This window comes from Amphibalanus amphitrite, unplaced genomic scaffold (assembly GCF_019059575.1).
Source record: "Amphibalanus amphitrite isolate SeventyFive unplaced genomic scaffold, NRLGWU_Aamphi_draft 000737F_arrow, whole genome shotgun sequence".
NCBI lineage: Eukaryota > Metazoa > Arthropoda > Thecostraca > Balanomorpha > Balanidae > Amphibalanus > Amphibalanus amphitrite.
Genome location: NW_024882231.1, coordinates 135586 through 151554, shown reverse-complemented (window position 1 = coordinate 151554; position 15969 = coordinate 135586). Strand labels below are relative to the sequence as shown.

At 48.7% G+C, this 15969-nt stretch overlaps 1 protein-coding gene across 1 annotated transcript; it reads right to left on the bottom strand.

Annotated features, from left to right (window-relative positions):
- Positions 1–3000: 3000 nt before the first annotated feature.
- LOC122365402 (cell surface glycoprotein 1-like) lies at positions 3001–9811 on the bottom strand. The gene is made up of 7 exons (XM_043336576.1): positions 9740–9811; positions 7068–7231; positions 6603–6755; positions 6105–6195; positions 4488–5646; positions 3611–4311; positions 3001–3337 (listed from the first exon to the last, which is right to left on the bottom strand). The coding sequence occupies exons 1-7, from the start codon at positions 9777–9779 to the stop codon at positions 3183–3185; spliced, it is 2463 nt and encodes an 820-aa protein (XP_043192511.1). The 5' UTR covers positions 9780–9811; the 3' UTR covers positions 3001–3182.
- Between the last annotated feature and the right edge of the window lie 6158 nt (positions 9812–15969).

Here is a 15969-nt window from a genome sequence, read left to right as displayed (position 1 = left end):
TTCATAAATATCTCCAAAACGGCGGCGTGCAGCGCCGCCATTTTTGGTAGACCTGTTTATACAGTTTTGCACACATGATGAAAATTTAGACCCCGGTCGTTTAAAGTCGGGCCACGTCAAGTGACCTAACCTCAGAAAAGTTCAAAGGCTCGCTGTAGCTACACCGACTGGACGATTACTTTCAAACTTTCAGCGATTGACAAGAGTTACAGTATGCATAAAATGTATATCTCGGATTTTATTATCTGTTACCTAAGGTCAGGTCAATTTTGCGACCTCTCCATCATGTCAATGGGAGAGATTGAAATGCGCCTCTTTTACGAGTAGACGAATGCCGTTTTTAAACCCTCTCAAACATCGGTTCATAGATAAACATGACACACTGAATCGGAAAAATGCACCTGTGACCCTTCTGTGTGCTGCTAAGGTCACCTCAGTTCATGAAAGATCACCAGCAGTTTTTTTCGATAACGTTTGATAGAGACGTGCTAGAGCGGTGAAAACACGTCAGATGTGTTCAGCTCGACGATACGGATCGACTGATGCAATATGACCCTTTCCGGTCAGGTCATGCTCTTGACCTGAGGTCAAGTTTTCCAAATGTCCTTCAAGGTCAACGCATAATTTATTCGACGCGTCTTGACGAGAGGAATACGATCCTAATATAGTGGCTCTCTTGAGTCAAAGGTTTTTACTGAAAAACATGTTTCGGCGTGAAAACGGCCATTTTGTATAGAGTTCTGCCCTCTGAAGACTTAACCGTTGACCTCAGGTCAAATCGGAGAACAATATTCAAAAAGATCCGTAAAAGGGCTATCGAATGCGCTTTTTTGCGGCTCTGTAGCTCTATTGGTTCCCAAGTTAGCCGTTGGCAGTTTCCAAAACTGTTGAAATGGACTTAATTCGACCTTTGATGACCTCTGTGTTCCTGTCATTATTTTTGACGCTCTTTCGATTGCCGCTTACCGCGTGTCGCTACGTGGCCCAGGAGCCGAGTTAGATGTGGGGGGGGGATGCAAATGCCCCCCCCCAGCACGTCACCGAAAACTCAGGCCGTGACCAGCACGGCGCGGAGTAATGCAAATTACTGAGACTCTGCAAAAGATGAGAGCGGAACAGAGGAAATGACAGCGCACTAACAGTTCAACGCACATTAGTCGTTCAGTTCAACACAGTTCAACACACATGTACACATAACATTAGTCGCATGATTTTGTGTTGCAGAAGGCTATGACGAAGCAACGAGAAAAGTGACAGGATGGACAAGATAACTTCTTCAACATTACTCAATAGAGGGTTCCCCGTTCCCCGTTCCAACTCAAGCCCATATTACAGAAACCATTGTGCCACTCACATGTGCAAAGCTAGCAGTGCACAATGCAAATTGATTGCGCAATTCGTATTGAACTTTACCCAATCACCAGCCACCTGTGGGCTGTGGCTTTCGTAGCGCAGTTGATACGAAGTGGTCTCGGAATTCGGGAGGACCCGGATTCGAGTTCCGGTGCCGCCCGTTCCTCGGACCGTCGTCACCAGCTGCGACACCAAGAGCAAGGCGGGCTCTCGCCACTGCCAGAGCCTGAAAGGGAGAAAATGAATAACTCTTCTTTGCGCGGCGGCCAGCGCCGGATGGTTCCGTCTTTGCATAGCGCTGCTTACCGCTGCTTATGATCGATTCGCGTCAAAATCTCTGTGAAGAGTCAGAAATGTACTGGAAACCTTATGTTGAAATAAATACGAAAATCAGTCGGTAACATTTTGAGCTACGAGTGTGGAATAGCACGCTTTCCGCGTCGGCTGTTGCCCGCCTCGTTATTATTGGCATTTTATGGCTGGATTAACTAGAGATTCTCAATATAGGTATCTCAGAAGTGTATGTGCCGCCGCATAATAAAAGAAATACGAAAATTGGCCGGTGACTTTTTGAGGTAAGGATGTGTGAACTAAAATAGATCCTCATTTGACAAAGTTGACGCTATTTGACCTCATTTAACTTTGAAGATGTTGACCTAGTATCATGAAATGAACACACACTAGTTAGTTAGTGTTCCCCACCGCCCCCACCAACCCTCCAATTTTCGTCTTTTGAGCTTCCGTAGGAGCTGATATCGGGGGAGCGACATTTGTCACCCCCCCCCCCCTCCCTTCCACTTGGCGTATAGTTCTCTGAATCCCTCCACTGAGCGTGTTTGAGAAGTCAATAGGAATTATTAGCCGTTTTATGACGAGTTGTCAGGCGAATTCATGTCACTTTACAAATGTAACCAAATCTCTTTTACATCAAATAATTTTTGGTAGGTATATCATGAATTTATTTGTGTCGTGTATGTAGCGTTTGAAGAAAAATATTATCAGGTAAGTTTACGTCATTTTAGTTCGAACTTGAATGGTTTTTGCCTGTGCGGCTCGGTACACCATGGTATAGGCCACTTGTCTTTGTCAATCTTTAAAATTCATTAAAAAGGTTGCCTGATTAGCAAAATTTCTGCAAAGTAGGTAAGCATAATATATGCACAAGAGCAAGAGTGAAAGTGATCCCAGTAAGTCAAAGGTAAGTCTATCGGCTATACCAAATACCGAAAATGCATGGCTGTAGGTCAACGTCCGTTTATTTGGTGAAAGTAATGGATTCAATATTTTCATGCCTAATGCTGAGTGTGGCGCGCTTCGCTGGCAATGTGTACGAATTATTTCTTTTTCCTATAAATTTAATGATAAAAAAGGTCTGAAAAGTGAGCGGAAAAGAAAAAAATGTGTTAACTCGTACTAAAATATTATCTAGCACGGAATCTATAAAGAGCGTGACCCATGTCCATCGATTGCCTACACGTTTCGAATGGAGGAAATAATTAACCGTCAGCAGTTTTATATTTTGCTGCAGCTGTCCTTCATTGGCTGCCAATGTGGGCCGAATCATTGCCAACGAGTATAGTCGTCTGATCGTATCCTGGAAACCTCCTGAGTTGCCTCTGGCTCCCCGTGCTTTGAAAAACATGTGCAGAAAGTATGAGTAAGAAACTTTATTCATGCACAACATTTGTATTCAGGTCATACAGAAGTCACAGGAAGGTAGACACGCTAACAATGAGAAGTCCACATCGTTTCTGCTATGGGATGTCCCCATTCAACACCCCAACAAACACGCTCGTCCTGATGGCGGTGGAGCCGGCCGGTGGCACCTCTCAGCAGGATCCCAGGATGCAGCGCTGGTCGGGCGCGTAGAAGCGCGTGCCGTGGAGACAGCGCTTCAGCGTGGGCACGCCGTCGACGCAGTGGTAGTAGTAGTGGCACCGGCTGGACGGGAACTTGCCCGTCGGTCGCGGGCAGAACTGCGCCTCTGTTGGAGGTCAGAGACACGGTCAAGGGCAGCGATTGATAATGAACGTTTCATGTAGGTAATTAGTAAGTGAGGCATTACGTCGATTACGGAGCTTAAAAGAAAATGGATAAACGCTCAAAGTAGGACACAACTTGTGAAAATTATTTTATACGTATTACGTATCATTCAACTTGCACACAATTGTGAAACAACAGCTATCAAAACAGCTCAGCAGCCTGCTCGGCTCGCATCTACGCACTGTTTCACAAACATCAAGCATGTTTCACCCACCCAGGAATCCGTCGTCGTCCTCGATCCGGCCCTGGTCCGGGTTGCGGTACAGGCGAGAGTTCGCCGGCGCCGACGACTTCATCAGCTCGGACGAGTGCTTGTGGTGCTTTGACTTGGAACCACTGTGCTTCGACTTGGAGTCGTGGTGCTTCGACTTGGAGTCGTGGTGCTTTGATTTCGAGCCGCTGTGTTTGGACTTCGAGCCGCTGTGCTTGGACTTGGATCCGCTGTGCTTAGATTTGGACCCGCTGTGCTTGGATTTGGATCCACTCTCGCTGCTCTCCGACTCTTCACTGCTCGATGAGTCCGGCTTGGGAGGCTTGGGCTTGGGTGTCGGCTTGGGCGTAGGTTTCGTGGTTGGCTTTGGGGTGGGCTTCGTTGTGGGTTTGGGTGTGGGCCTGGTTGTTGGCTTCGGGGTAGGTTTCGTTGTGGGCTTGGTCGTGGGCCTAGTTGTTGGCTTAGTCGTCGGCTTGGTTGTGGGTTTAGGCGTCGTGGGCCTGGTTGTCGGTTTCGGCGTCGGCCTCGTGGTCGGTTTGGTGGTGGGTTTCAGCGTTGTCGGGTTCTGGCAGCCGGGAACATCCTCAGGATAGTCGCACATCTCCGTCTCGGGGTTGAAGACCAGGCCGGCAGGGCAGGACTCGGGGTAGGCCTTGCCGTCCTTGCACTGGTAGTACTTGTTGCAGTCCTTGGGGTCCGGAACCCTGCAACAATGCATACAATCATCAGACATTATTGCTACTGTTTATCGGTGTTAAAATAGATTTGCTACTGCGATGCTTCTGTTCCATAGTTATTTGCTAATTGCTAGTAATATCGACTTTGATTACACACCGCAGAGGAAGCCTTTAATTTTTATATGTCCACAAGCTATACGAACCTGCAGGCGCACGTCTCATTCGGGCAGATGCCATCAGGCTTCGGAGTGGGCTTCGGAGTCGTCGGCACAGGCGAGGGCGCTGGCTTTTTACCGCAGCCGGCATTCTCGGGCCAGTCGCAGACCAGCAGGACAGAGTTGAACTCCAGGTTGGCGGGACAATCCATCAGATACGCATGACCATTTGAGCACTGGTAGAAGGAGTGGCAATCGGCAGGGTTGGGGAAGAGGCCGTTGTCAGATGGACAATCGAAACCTGAGGGTGAGGTAGGCTTAGGTTTGGGCGCAGGAGTGGGCTTGATGGAACAGCCGGCATTCTCGGGCCAGTCACAGACGAGCAGAACAGGATTAAACTCGAGGTTGGCGGGACAATCCATCAAATACTCATCTCCATTGGAGCACTGGTAAAAACTGTGGCAGTCAGTAGGGTTAGGAAACAGACCATTACTGGTCGGGCAATCAAAACCCGAGGGAGAGGTCGGTTTAGGTTTGGGCGCAGGAGTGGGCTTGACGGAGCATCCAGCGCTCTGGGGCCAGTCGCAGACTAGAAGGACCGGGTTGAACTCGAGGTCAGACGGACAATCCTTCAGGTAGGCGTGCCCGTTGGAGCAGTGGTAGAAGGAGTGGCAGTCTGCTGGGTTGGGGAAGAGGCCATTACTGGTCGGACAGTCGAAACCCGCGGGAGAGGTAGGTTTAGGCTTGGGCGCAGGAGTGGGCTTGACGGAGCATCCAGCGCTCTGGGGCCAGTCGCAGACTAGAAGGACAGGGTTGAACTCGAGGTCAGACGGACAATCCTTTAGATAGGCGTGTCCGTTGGAGCAGTGGTAGAAGGAGTGGCAGTCTGCTGGGTTGGGGAAGAGGCCATTACTGGTCGGACAGTCGAAACCCGCGGGAGAGGTAGGTTTAGGCTTGGGCGCAGGAGTGGGCTTGACGGAGCATCCAGCGCTCTGGGGCCAGTCGCAGACTAGAAGGACAGGGTTGAACTCGAGGTCAGACGGACAATCCTTCAGGTAGGCGTGTCCGTTGGAGCAGTGATAGAAGGTATGACAGTCGGCAGGATTGGGGAAGAGGCCATCCCCGGTCGGACACTGGAAGGCTGGATTCGGTGCCTGCGTGGTTGTCGTTGTGGTGGCCGGCTTGCGCGTGGTGGTAGTGGGCTCCTCTGAAACGAAGATCGGCGTGGTCAGCTAATTTCCAAGGGGTGTGAATATCTGATGCGCATCAAGCTTGGTCGGAGATATGTGTCCGATACTGGCTATGGACATCCATCTATGAAGCTGCGATGGGAGATGTTTGAGTAGGTACATATATAGCTGTTCTTCAACTTCCCCTAATTCCCATACGAAGATGCGATATTGATAATGTTTTGGATAAGTAGACAAGGTTACTTGAGCGATAAAATACCCAGATTGTTTGTGAGTCAGTTGAACGCATCACGCTATAACAGCCTATGACCTACAAACCATCATAAGCATAGCTCCAACAATTTTAATTTGCGGGCAGAACATAAGAAGTGCAAGTATTTTCTTCACCAGCTAACATGAAAAATAGGATGAAAATCATTTGAGATGGTTTGGTATCTGCCTTTAGCATTGCGATATCTGTAAACTCGTTTCTTACCACATTTATAGTTTCCGGCCAGGTCGCAGTTTTGGATCTCGGGGTTGAACACGAGACCAGGAGCGCAGGTCGCCTTATAGGCCTTGCCTTCCTGAAAGTGGTCCATGGTATTGGCAATTGACACTCCACTAATGCGATTCTAAAAGCACGAACTAATTGTGTTCGTTTGCGTGTAAAGTTTGAAGGTTTATGGCACTAGGTGAAGTGCAGCATTCGGAATCAGCAATCAGTCACCTCATCTTTGCAGCGCTGCTAGATGATCGCGGCATCACTCACGGAAATTAACTACTAACAAACTTGCCAATGAATGTCAGCGTTCGACATACCTATATGGACGGAACACAGGACTTGACGGACTCAAGAGAGACGTGCCGATTGTTTCCGAGGCGGAGCCACAAGGGCAGATAACTATTTGAGTCGTTAAGGGCGCGGATTTATGGTCATCACTGTTCATGCACATCTGCCCTTGTTCTGCCGAGCCACCGGGTCAGCACTTACCTTGCAGATGTAGTAGGTGGTGCAGTCGTCGGCGTTTGGCTCCAGACAGCACTCGCAGTCGCACTCCATGCCCGGCTCGGGGTCGGTGTCAGGCGGCGGCGGCTCGGTGGGCGCGCCCCCCGTGCAGCCGGCGTTCTCGGGCCAGTCGCACACCTGCAGAGACGCGGGCCGCACCAAACGGCCGGGCGGGTCAGCGGGGACTTGGGCAGCACCAGAACTGATGACCAGTGTGGAGGATTTACTGACTCCTACTGACCATGAGAGATGTTCCACATGGAGCTATTTGATGTGACATGTTATAAAATCAATGTCGTGCGTTGGAAAGAGTAATCTCTTAGTCCCTTCAAAGGATAAAAGGCTCCTTGACCGAAGCATAAATCGAATATCCGAAACAGCCTGCAAGATGCCGGTTTTTCGATAGCCCATAATCCGAATGAATTTGTGACAAATTAATGAGTGACTCACCATCAGCTTGGCGTTGAAGTGGAGGTTGGCGGGGCACTCTTTGACGTAGGGGTGGTCATGGTCGCAGTGCAGGAACAGGTGGCAGTCGGTGGGGTGTGAGAACAGCCCCTGGGACCGCGGGCAGCTGAGGCCGGCCTCCGGACGCTCCGGCGCCGCCAGCAGGCCTGCAACAATACACCATTGTTTACTGGTGTTTCCCGGTTCGCTAGCTCAATTTGGTCAGTGCAGTACGAACAAGGGAATGCTTTGGTGACCTCAAATAACGATAGTGGCATTGTATTGAATGTAAATGCTGTTGTTCAAAATGTAAATCCTAGGCATCGGGCATTGCCAGAAGAGTATGAATGTATCAGTATAATTGGTTGAAATAAAAATAGATTATTTCCGGCGTAATCGTGAGGTCATGTTACCTTACATCTCTGAGGCCTTTATCTGACTCTCAAGACATTTCCTAATCCTGACACTGAGAGCGTTGCAAATTTTACGGACATGGAAGCATGTTTGTAGATTGATAAGATACGAAATGTATCGATCGATCGATTGGTATTTGTCGCCAAGATTATCTTGAGCATGTTTGAACCTCCCACCATTCTCTAGCCAGCCGATAAGATGCATTCGAGAATGATAAGAAGGAGGATCCTCATGTATATCGGCAGTCCTTTGCTGTTCAGTTCAGCTCGATGCCCTCCGTGCGCCAAGAGTAAAAGCATAACGCACTCCACCATCGTGGGAGAGTGGAGATGCACCGACGAATAACACTAACATCATTTGCATACCTGGATTCAAGATAAAACAAGACTGCTGCAGACAAACATGTTCAATGTAGTTTTGCAAGCGACTAAAAACAAGATTCGATCGCCCAGAGAGTTCCCTCAGTCTGTAAAAATTCGCGCATAAGAAATTATAAATGAATCACATGCTGCACTGGTGTACACTGCAGAGTGTTACAGGCACTCATCTTCAACGCACTCGACGTCAAATCCCCTGGCAAATTGTACGCAAACCGGATATCGATATCACTCCGTGTGCCCTCACTGGTCGAGGCGTCCTAGACCCGATACACTAATCCGGACTCTGAGAGCACAGGACGCACTTGACCCCCCCCCCACCACCACCACCTCTCCGAGCTGGTCAGATATTTAGAGAGTGAGCGCCGCTGTGGAGAGCCTGTCACTCACACCGGCGACCCATATCTCGCAGACGAGACTCATATCTGATAAATATGCGTTCATGCGACAGGAGCGGTGTCTTCAAGTGGCCGATAGTGGCCAATGGCCAATGTGGGCGTCTGTCGGTGAGACTGATATCCAACACTAAAAATGCTACACTAAAACGGCGAAAACCTTGTCTCACATTGTCTCCTTCCACTCATTGCTATAATTATCTTATAAAGTGTGCCGATTCCGACATCAAACTTGTATCTCTCTCTCTCTCTCTCTCTCTCTCTCTCTCTCTCTCTCTCTCTCTCTCTCTCTCTCTCTCTCTCTCTCTCTCTCTCTCTCTCTCTCTCTCTCTCTCTCTCTCTCTCTCTCTCTCTCTCTCTCTCTCTCTCTCTCTCTCTCTCTCTCTCTCTCTCTCTCTCTCTCTCTCTCTCTCTCTCTCTGACTCACCAACACACCCACACACTCTCTCTCCCTCTCTATCCCTCTCTCTCCCTCTCTCGCTCTCACTTGATCTCTTCCTCCCCATTTTCTCTCTTCTTTTTCGCGCTCTCTCTATCAGAATAAATCAGCACAAACATTTGTTTAGACACCTACCTACTAATTTACCAATTCTAAACGAAGAGCTTTTAACAATAAATGAATGGTTTCAATATAAAAAGAATGTGATAAACACCTCAAAACTACAATCCATTGACTAGCATAGGTACTAGTTTTACTTGGCACACTCAAGCTTCGTTGTTCTTATGATGATAATTACCTAAGCTTGAAAATTGCTGATACTAAAATTTAATTGAAGTCGGTATTATCGACAAAGTAGCATGAAAGCAAAGCTATCATATTTCCCGTGACAGAGAATATCGAAGAGAAAGGCGTATATTTTTTTTTACTAAATAACAGTTTAGAACTTCGACCTCATGTGACCCTACCATGACCTCTGACAAGTGCCTGACCAAATATGGTTCTTACCTACTTGTTTTATGGCGTCTGACCCTAACCCACGCTATATGGTGAGCCGTGAAATTAAAATGAAAACGGCCTAATTTGGAAACGTTATATGGAATAGAAGGAGCATCAATATACTTTTTCTTTTATTGTGCGATGCTGTACCTGGCCTCTTAAGCTCACGACTTTTCTAAATTCTAACAATTAAAAAAGTATCAAATTAACCGGAGCCCCGATGGGAGCTATTTCTTGTATCTCCCCTCCAGTCTTTTCACATTATCTCAGCAACGGCGCCGATCGTCGCGAAACTTTCGATACCCTCTTGTACTTACATAACTTAAACACATCGTGTCCAAAAATTGTTCCAGAGCCTATGATAGGTTGGTCACAAATGACGTCAGAACGACGTCATGTTCAGTCATTTTCGACCAAAAAAGGTTTGCGGGAAAAGCTATCCTGCCTACAGTTTTGAATTATCGCTCTGTTGTATGAATCTAGAATAGCATGCTGTTTATGTAATCAGAGTTACCTATCGCATGATTGAGCTATAAGTTGTTACGGCCTTACCTGCAGCCAGGCAGGCGAGCGTAACGAGACGGGTCCACATGGCAAGGACCTCCAGTCCACAGACTGTGGCCGGCGGCCTCTCAGACCGATTTATAGGACGTCGATCGGCGGCAGATTACGCCTCCGAACAGTCCGACACGATAAGAAACCGGAGATCGAACGGTATCGTAATTCACAAGGTCCTTACCGGAACAGACTCAGATACGCTTTTTTATCTTGGCATAGCAGCAGTGACTTATAACTCAAGTCACTCGATGCAGTAGGCTCCCGATCAAAAACAAAAATTTCTATGATCAAAGGAAAACGACATGACATCTTTGCTTATTTCACATTTCCCTGACTGTATTCAATGTGTCATCACTCATCAGTGGGTTAAGCATGGGAAACAAGGTCAAACAATCAGTTCAACCAATCAATCAATCAAACAATCTATTCCAGCATAAAATACCTAAAGCAAAAGTCAACTTTCCTACCAAGCCTGCTGGCATGCATCATTTCAGCGTTCACGTCTCATCTCTGACGGTTGCACAGCTATGCAGACGAGTTGTGACCTCTGGACAGTGACCGTTGCCGACCGTGACCCGGTGACCCGCCGCGGTGTACCGGGGCCAGGTGCGCCGCTCCCGACACCGGCCGGCCGGGGCCAATCGATACAGGAGCACCGCCCCCCTCCGACAGCCGCAGCAAGGCGGCTTTTCACGCCGTACATCTTATCACACCTTCTTACACCGGAGCGGGATACCTCACACAGGAGCGGAGAGCCAACGCACCTCACACCAGATCAACACCGCAGAACACACCCTCATATGCCTCATTCCTAGGTGAAAGGTCTTTAAAATGCCTTTTTCCAGCTGCATGGTTAATGTTTTTAATCTGCAGTGCATTTACCGAATTGTCAACTATCACCGCCCCGAACGGCAAAGCAACAGCATGACGAGGTACATTAACATTATGTTGTTAATGTTGTATCATTAATGTTGTATATTAATGTTGTTAATGTTGTATCATAATGTTAATGTACATTAACATTAACATTATGATACAACAAGATACATACATACATACGATGATACACACATAACACAGAAGAGGAACATGAGTTCGTCTTCTGTGCTCACTTTTTCAGACATCATTTGCCTTCAGCCTTCGGTCATGATGTAGTCATAATCACCCATGCTTCACTGCCTGGCAGACAGATGTTAACTTGACGCCGACTGCAGGACTCGGCTCATCACTGTCTGCTGAGTGTCCACCGGCCCTCTGCTGCTGCCCGGCCGGTAAGTCGGGCTCCAGACCCGTCTGCCGCCCAGCCGTCCCCATATTGAGCGGCCGTGTGAGCCGGGTACTTCCGCTGCCTGCCGCAGTGCCCCAAATAGACTCAGGTGGCGGAGCTGCGGCAAGCGCCGCCTCTGCCGCTCCTAAATCGCCTCAGATCTCAGCTTTGGCCGGAGGTGCAGCATCGACCGTGGCACAGACGTGCCCGGTATGCTCCTCTCCGACCCCCAGACCCCCAGTCCCCAGCCTCATCACAGTGCGGAGCATGACGCTACTTACGGGCTACCTTCTGCGCCATGGGGTCGGGGTGCTGTGGGGTATATAATTACACATTTGGCCTGTCGCACCATCAAACCGAATGACTACAGGTGACGATAACTGAGACCCGTCCGCGGCTCCGACCAAGGTCAACACTCACCAGACGTGCGTCCCACTTGTGTCTACACTGACTCCCCGGCGGTAGCTGACATTTCACATTCACAGCCGACTGTCACACACTCATCGGGTATCAGAGGATGCGCGCCGCACGCCTCCAAAACAGGTGACAAATGCACACTGCAGCACACACTGCGGCAGCATAAACCAATAACCACCTGTGCTTCCGTAACATTTGATCCTTTCCAAACATCATCCCCGCAATGTTGGTGCAATTCCTTGGGCCGGATGCACCTGTTTGTTGCATCGATAGCAAGTGGCGATTTGCTAAGTGCGTTATAAATCATTGCATAGGAGTAGGCAATGTTAGCCCGCGTCCCACGGGGGGGGGGGGGAAGAGAATGGGGGAGTGGGGACTATACAGAGCCCCTCCCGTTTTTCTGCGATCTATAAACCGCTGGACTTATCAACACGAAAATACAATGAGATACCGTCGGCTGCATAAATTTGGTACCTTGTGTCTAAATAAAATGTTTGTAACTACTATAGGTCGGCCGGAAATGACGTCAGAGTGGCGACATGTTCGGCCGATTTTGATGCAAAACATTGAGTTACGGCAATCGCTCTCCAGAGCTCAGTTTTTTATGCTTGATCCAATTTCTTTGCATGAGAATTGAGAGGACTCAAAGCTCATAAAGAACCAACTTGCAGTCTAAGATTGTCGAAATGTTGAATGTTTGGAAGCTCATTTGTAAAGACTCAAAACAATATAATACCAAATGATTTTTTCCTAGCAAGTTTTTCACTTTTCAAAAACAAAAGAAACTGGAAAGTAGTGATGGAATGCATACCGATTATCTACTTTAGGACGTTTTAGCCTGATATCTTCAAAAATAGCCACGTTTCCTATAGGATTTGTAGAAAAACACCATTATAAAAAATCCATATCATATATGATAAATATGCGTTCTGATAAATATGCGTTCATGCGACAGGAGCGGTGTCTTCAAGTGGCCGATAGTGGCCATGGCCAATGTGGGCGTCTGTTGAGACTGATATCCAACACTAAAAATGTTACACTAAAACGGCGAAAACCTTGTCGCACATTGTCTCCTTCCACTCATTGCTATAATTATCCTATAAAGTGTGCCGATTCCGGATCGCACACTTCAAATGAGCTGATATCTTCAAAAATAGCCACGTTTCCTATAGGATTTGTAGAAAAACACCATTATAAAAAATCCATATCATTTTTTTAGTGCGGTTTGACAGCGTGCACAAAAAATAAATAGCACAAGTTATGCTCCTGAACTCGAGTTGCATCCGATGTCTGTCTGTTTGTCTGTCTGTCTGTCTGTCTGTCTGTCTGTCTGTCTGTCTGTCTGTCTGTCTGTCTGTCTGTCTATGTCTGTCTGTCTGTCTGTCTGTCTGTCTGTCTGTCTGTCTGTTAGTTTGTCTGTCTATCTGTCTGTCTATCTGTCTGTCTGTCTCTCTGTCTGTCTGTCTATCCGTCTATCTCTCTCTCCCTCTCTGTGCGTCAGCCGCCGTCGGCCCTCCGTTCTCCGTGTGCCGCCGCCGTGCTGCAGGCCCGTCGGCCGTCCGGTCGGCGGCGGCGGCTGCCTATATTGATTGGACGGCCGCGGCGCGGCGCCGCGCGCGCGACGCTCCGCCGAAGAGACACTACCTGGTGGGCCAAGGTGTGCGCCGCCGCGTCGGTCGCTGGCTGCTGAGAGCGCCGCGCCGGCCCGGCCGCTCGTGGACGGCCACAGGTGGTCGGAGGGTCGGTCGAGCGGGCCTCGGAGCGGACAGTGAGGGACTGGGCTCAGACACAGCCGGGCAGCAGAGCTACTGGCGGCCGAGCGACCCTCGGAGCGGATAGTGAGGGGCTGAACTCAGACACAACTGGACAGTGAGGGGCTGAGCTCATACACGGACACGGACCGGACAGTGAGCGGCTGATACCGGGCAGCAGAGGCCGGCCTCGGGACGAACAGGACAGCGGGGCTGAAACCGGACACGGTGCGGACAGCGGAGCGGACAGCGGAGCTGATCCCGGGCAGCGGACACAGACTTACAGGTGAGTTGGATCGGTGACTGGGTGACTGGGTCGCCGGGAAATTGGGTCACCGGGCTACCACTCAAAATTTATTTATTTATTTATTTATTTGACATCGTAGGCTCATTCCACAAAAATGGCTATTCCTGAACCAGGGTCGCAATATAAAATGATGGGTGTCGTGGGAAAAACATACGCACGCACGCACACAGACAGACATTCGTTCGCAGTCACTCTCTCACAAACGTGTCGTCATGAAGTATTGCTAACGGTCGGCCGCCTGTTGTCGCAACAAGTGCCGGCGCAACTCTGCCTTGAACGCGCGCAGGTTCAGGTCACACATCGCCGGTGGTAGGCTATTAAAAGCTGTCACGGCGGTAAAGAGGAATCGTCTCCTCCCGGACTCCGATTTGATTCTGGGCACATGTAGCATATCTATCTGTCTTGTGGCTCGCTGATGTACGTCACGTCTATGCACTATTCTACTCGCGATTGACTCGGGCTGCGCAGTGACCAGCATACGTTTCAATAGGGTCAGCACATGGTATGAGTACATGTTACGCGCGGACAGCCATCCCAGGTCACGCAGTACGTCACTAACATGATCAAACTTCCGACGCCCCGATATCACACGGGCTGAGAAATTCAGCAGCTTTTGCAGACGTGCGAGCTGAGTGGTATTGCAGGAGCCGTACACACTGATACAATAGCGGATGAGCGAAATGACTAGACTTTGGACTAGGGTGGTGAGCGTCGAATGCGGTAAAATATGTCTAGAGTGACTCAATCCGATTAAAATACCTGTGCAGCGCCGGACGACATCATCGGTATGGGCGGCAAACGACATACATTGGTCAAATACGACACCCAGATTCCGCACCGCGGGAGAGCCGGAGACAGTGGCGCCCATAAAGTTGATGCTGACTGTTGGAAGCTGCCGGAGATTTTGACGAGTGCCGAGAACAATGAGCTGAGTTTTCTGAGCGTTGATTTTCATACCATTTTTGCCAAACCAGTTCGAGAGCAGTGACAAATTTCGTTCCATGGATCCGATCAGGGCGCCAATGTCTCCGGGCCTCCCGCCCACGAGAACCTGAGTGTCGTCCGCGTACTGCACGATGCTCGCGTCATCAACGAATAGCGACATATCATTAGCATAGATGCTGTACAAGAGCGGTCCGAGCGATGTCCCCTGATAGGTGCCGATGGGGTTCGGCAGCGCCGCCGACAGAGTTCGAGAGCCAGAGTGGCTCTCAGCTACCACCTGCTGCTGGTGGTCGGCCAAATAACTCTCAAACCAGCGCGTATCGACATTGTACAGTTCGAGTTTACGTAAAAGTCCGGCGTGCGGTACGACGTCAAAGCATTTGGACAGATCTAAAAGACACAAAAGTGTGATTTCCTTACGGTCCATAGCCTCAAACACTCGGTCTGTAACGTCTAAAAGTGCGGTGTCGGTAGAATGGTTCGTTGGGCCACTGTCATCGATATTGTGTTATATCATCACTGCGCATCATCATCGAAGGGATGTGCTGTGTTTATTAGATCATCAGTGCGTGTTTCCGAAGGCTGATGGTAGTACGGAGCGTTTTGAATGACGATTTTACCAACCAGAACCTTACAAGACCTGTTGCTTCTCCGAATCAGAGTGTGTGACGCCGTTCGACTGGCCGAATCTGTTGCGTGGTATAAACGGTGCCACTTGTTGATCTGTGCTTTCTACGTTTGTAAGCTGCGCTGGTTCCCTGGGCTTGAATAAGCGATTGATAAATCGTATATAAATCCTAATAAAGTTATATCAAAGGCAGCAATGAGCAATGATTTAGCAACAAACAGATCGGAAATTCGAAGTGGTGGGGCTGGTATGCCCACCACTTTGTATGCCCACCGGCACCACTGATGGTTTACCTACGTGAAAAAAAACAATACAACTTTCTATTGCAAGGCGCAATGTAAAGAAGTCACTATCTGTGTCTTACAATTAGGAGATGTGAATCGGCTTGATGAAGGTGACTTTCAATTTATACTGGGTGTGCTCGGGGGTGATTGAACGTAAAAAATTGATGTCAACCAAAAGGTCTCTACAAGGCGATTCTAAAGCAATTATAATTTTAGACTTCAGGTCGAACTTAAAGGTCAGAGGGCAAGTCCAAATGTAAAAACCAGCACATTTGTGTGTACTGATCTCAAGCTATGCGTTTTAGAAGAAAGCAGGATGCATACAATCGCGCAAAACTGGTTGGGCACGAAATAAGACACCCATTTGCAGAACTCCGACGGTGTCCTCAAAGTTCAATGTCAGGGTCAAGGTCACGCTAAATATTGACCTCAAACTTTTTTCACTTTTTTCAAAATTATCAGGGCCCAACCTAAAAATATTTCCAAACTTATCAGGCCTCCACTTTTAGATTCTGTAACGATGCAGGGCTGCCCCAAGGTTAAGGTCATGCAAAAGTAACCTTAGTAGAGGCTTTCTCACGGATCCAAGCGGGCTATTATAACTCAGTCAAGTTTTTGCTATCCT

Excerpts from the sequence above, each read along its gene's own strand:
- LOC122365402 (XM_043336576.1), bottom strand. The coding sequence starts at position 9,779 with ATGTGGACCCGTCTCGTTACGCTCGCCTGCCTGGCTGCAG. Across the intron at positions 6,196-6,602 it reads CCACCTACTACATCTGCAAG|GAAGGCAAGGCCTATAAGGC; the intron begins GTAAGTGCTGAC and ends GACCACTTTCAG. Across the intron at positions 5,647-6,104 it reads GGCCGGAAACTATAAATGTG|AGGAGCCCACTACCACCACG; the intron begins GTAAGAAACGAG and ends TCTTCGTTTCAG.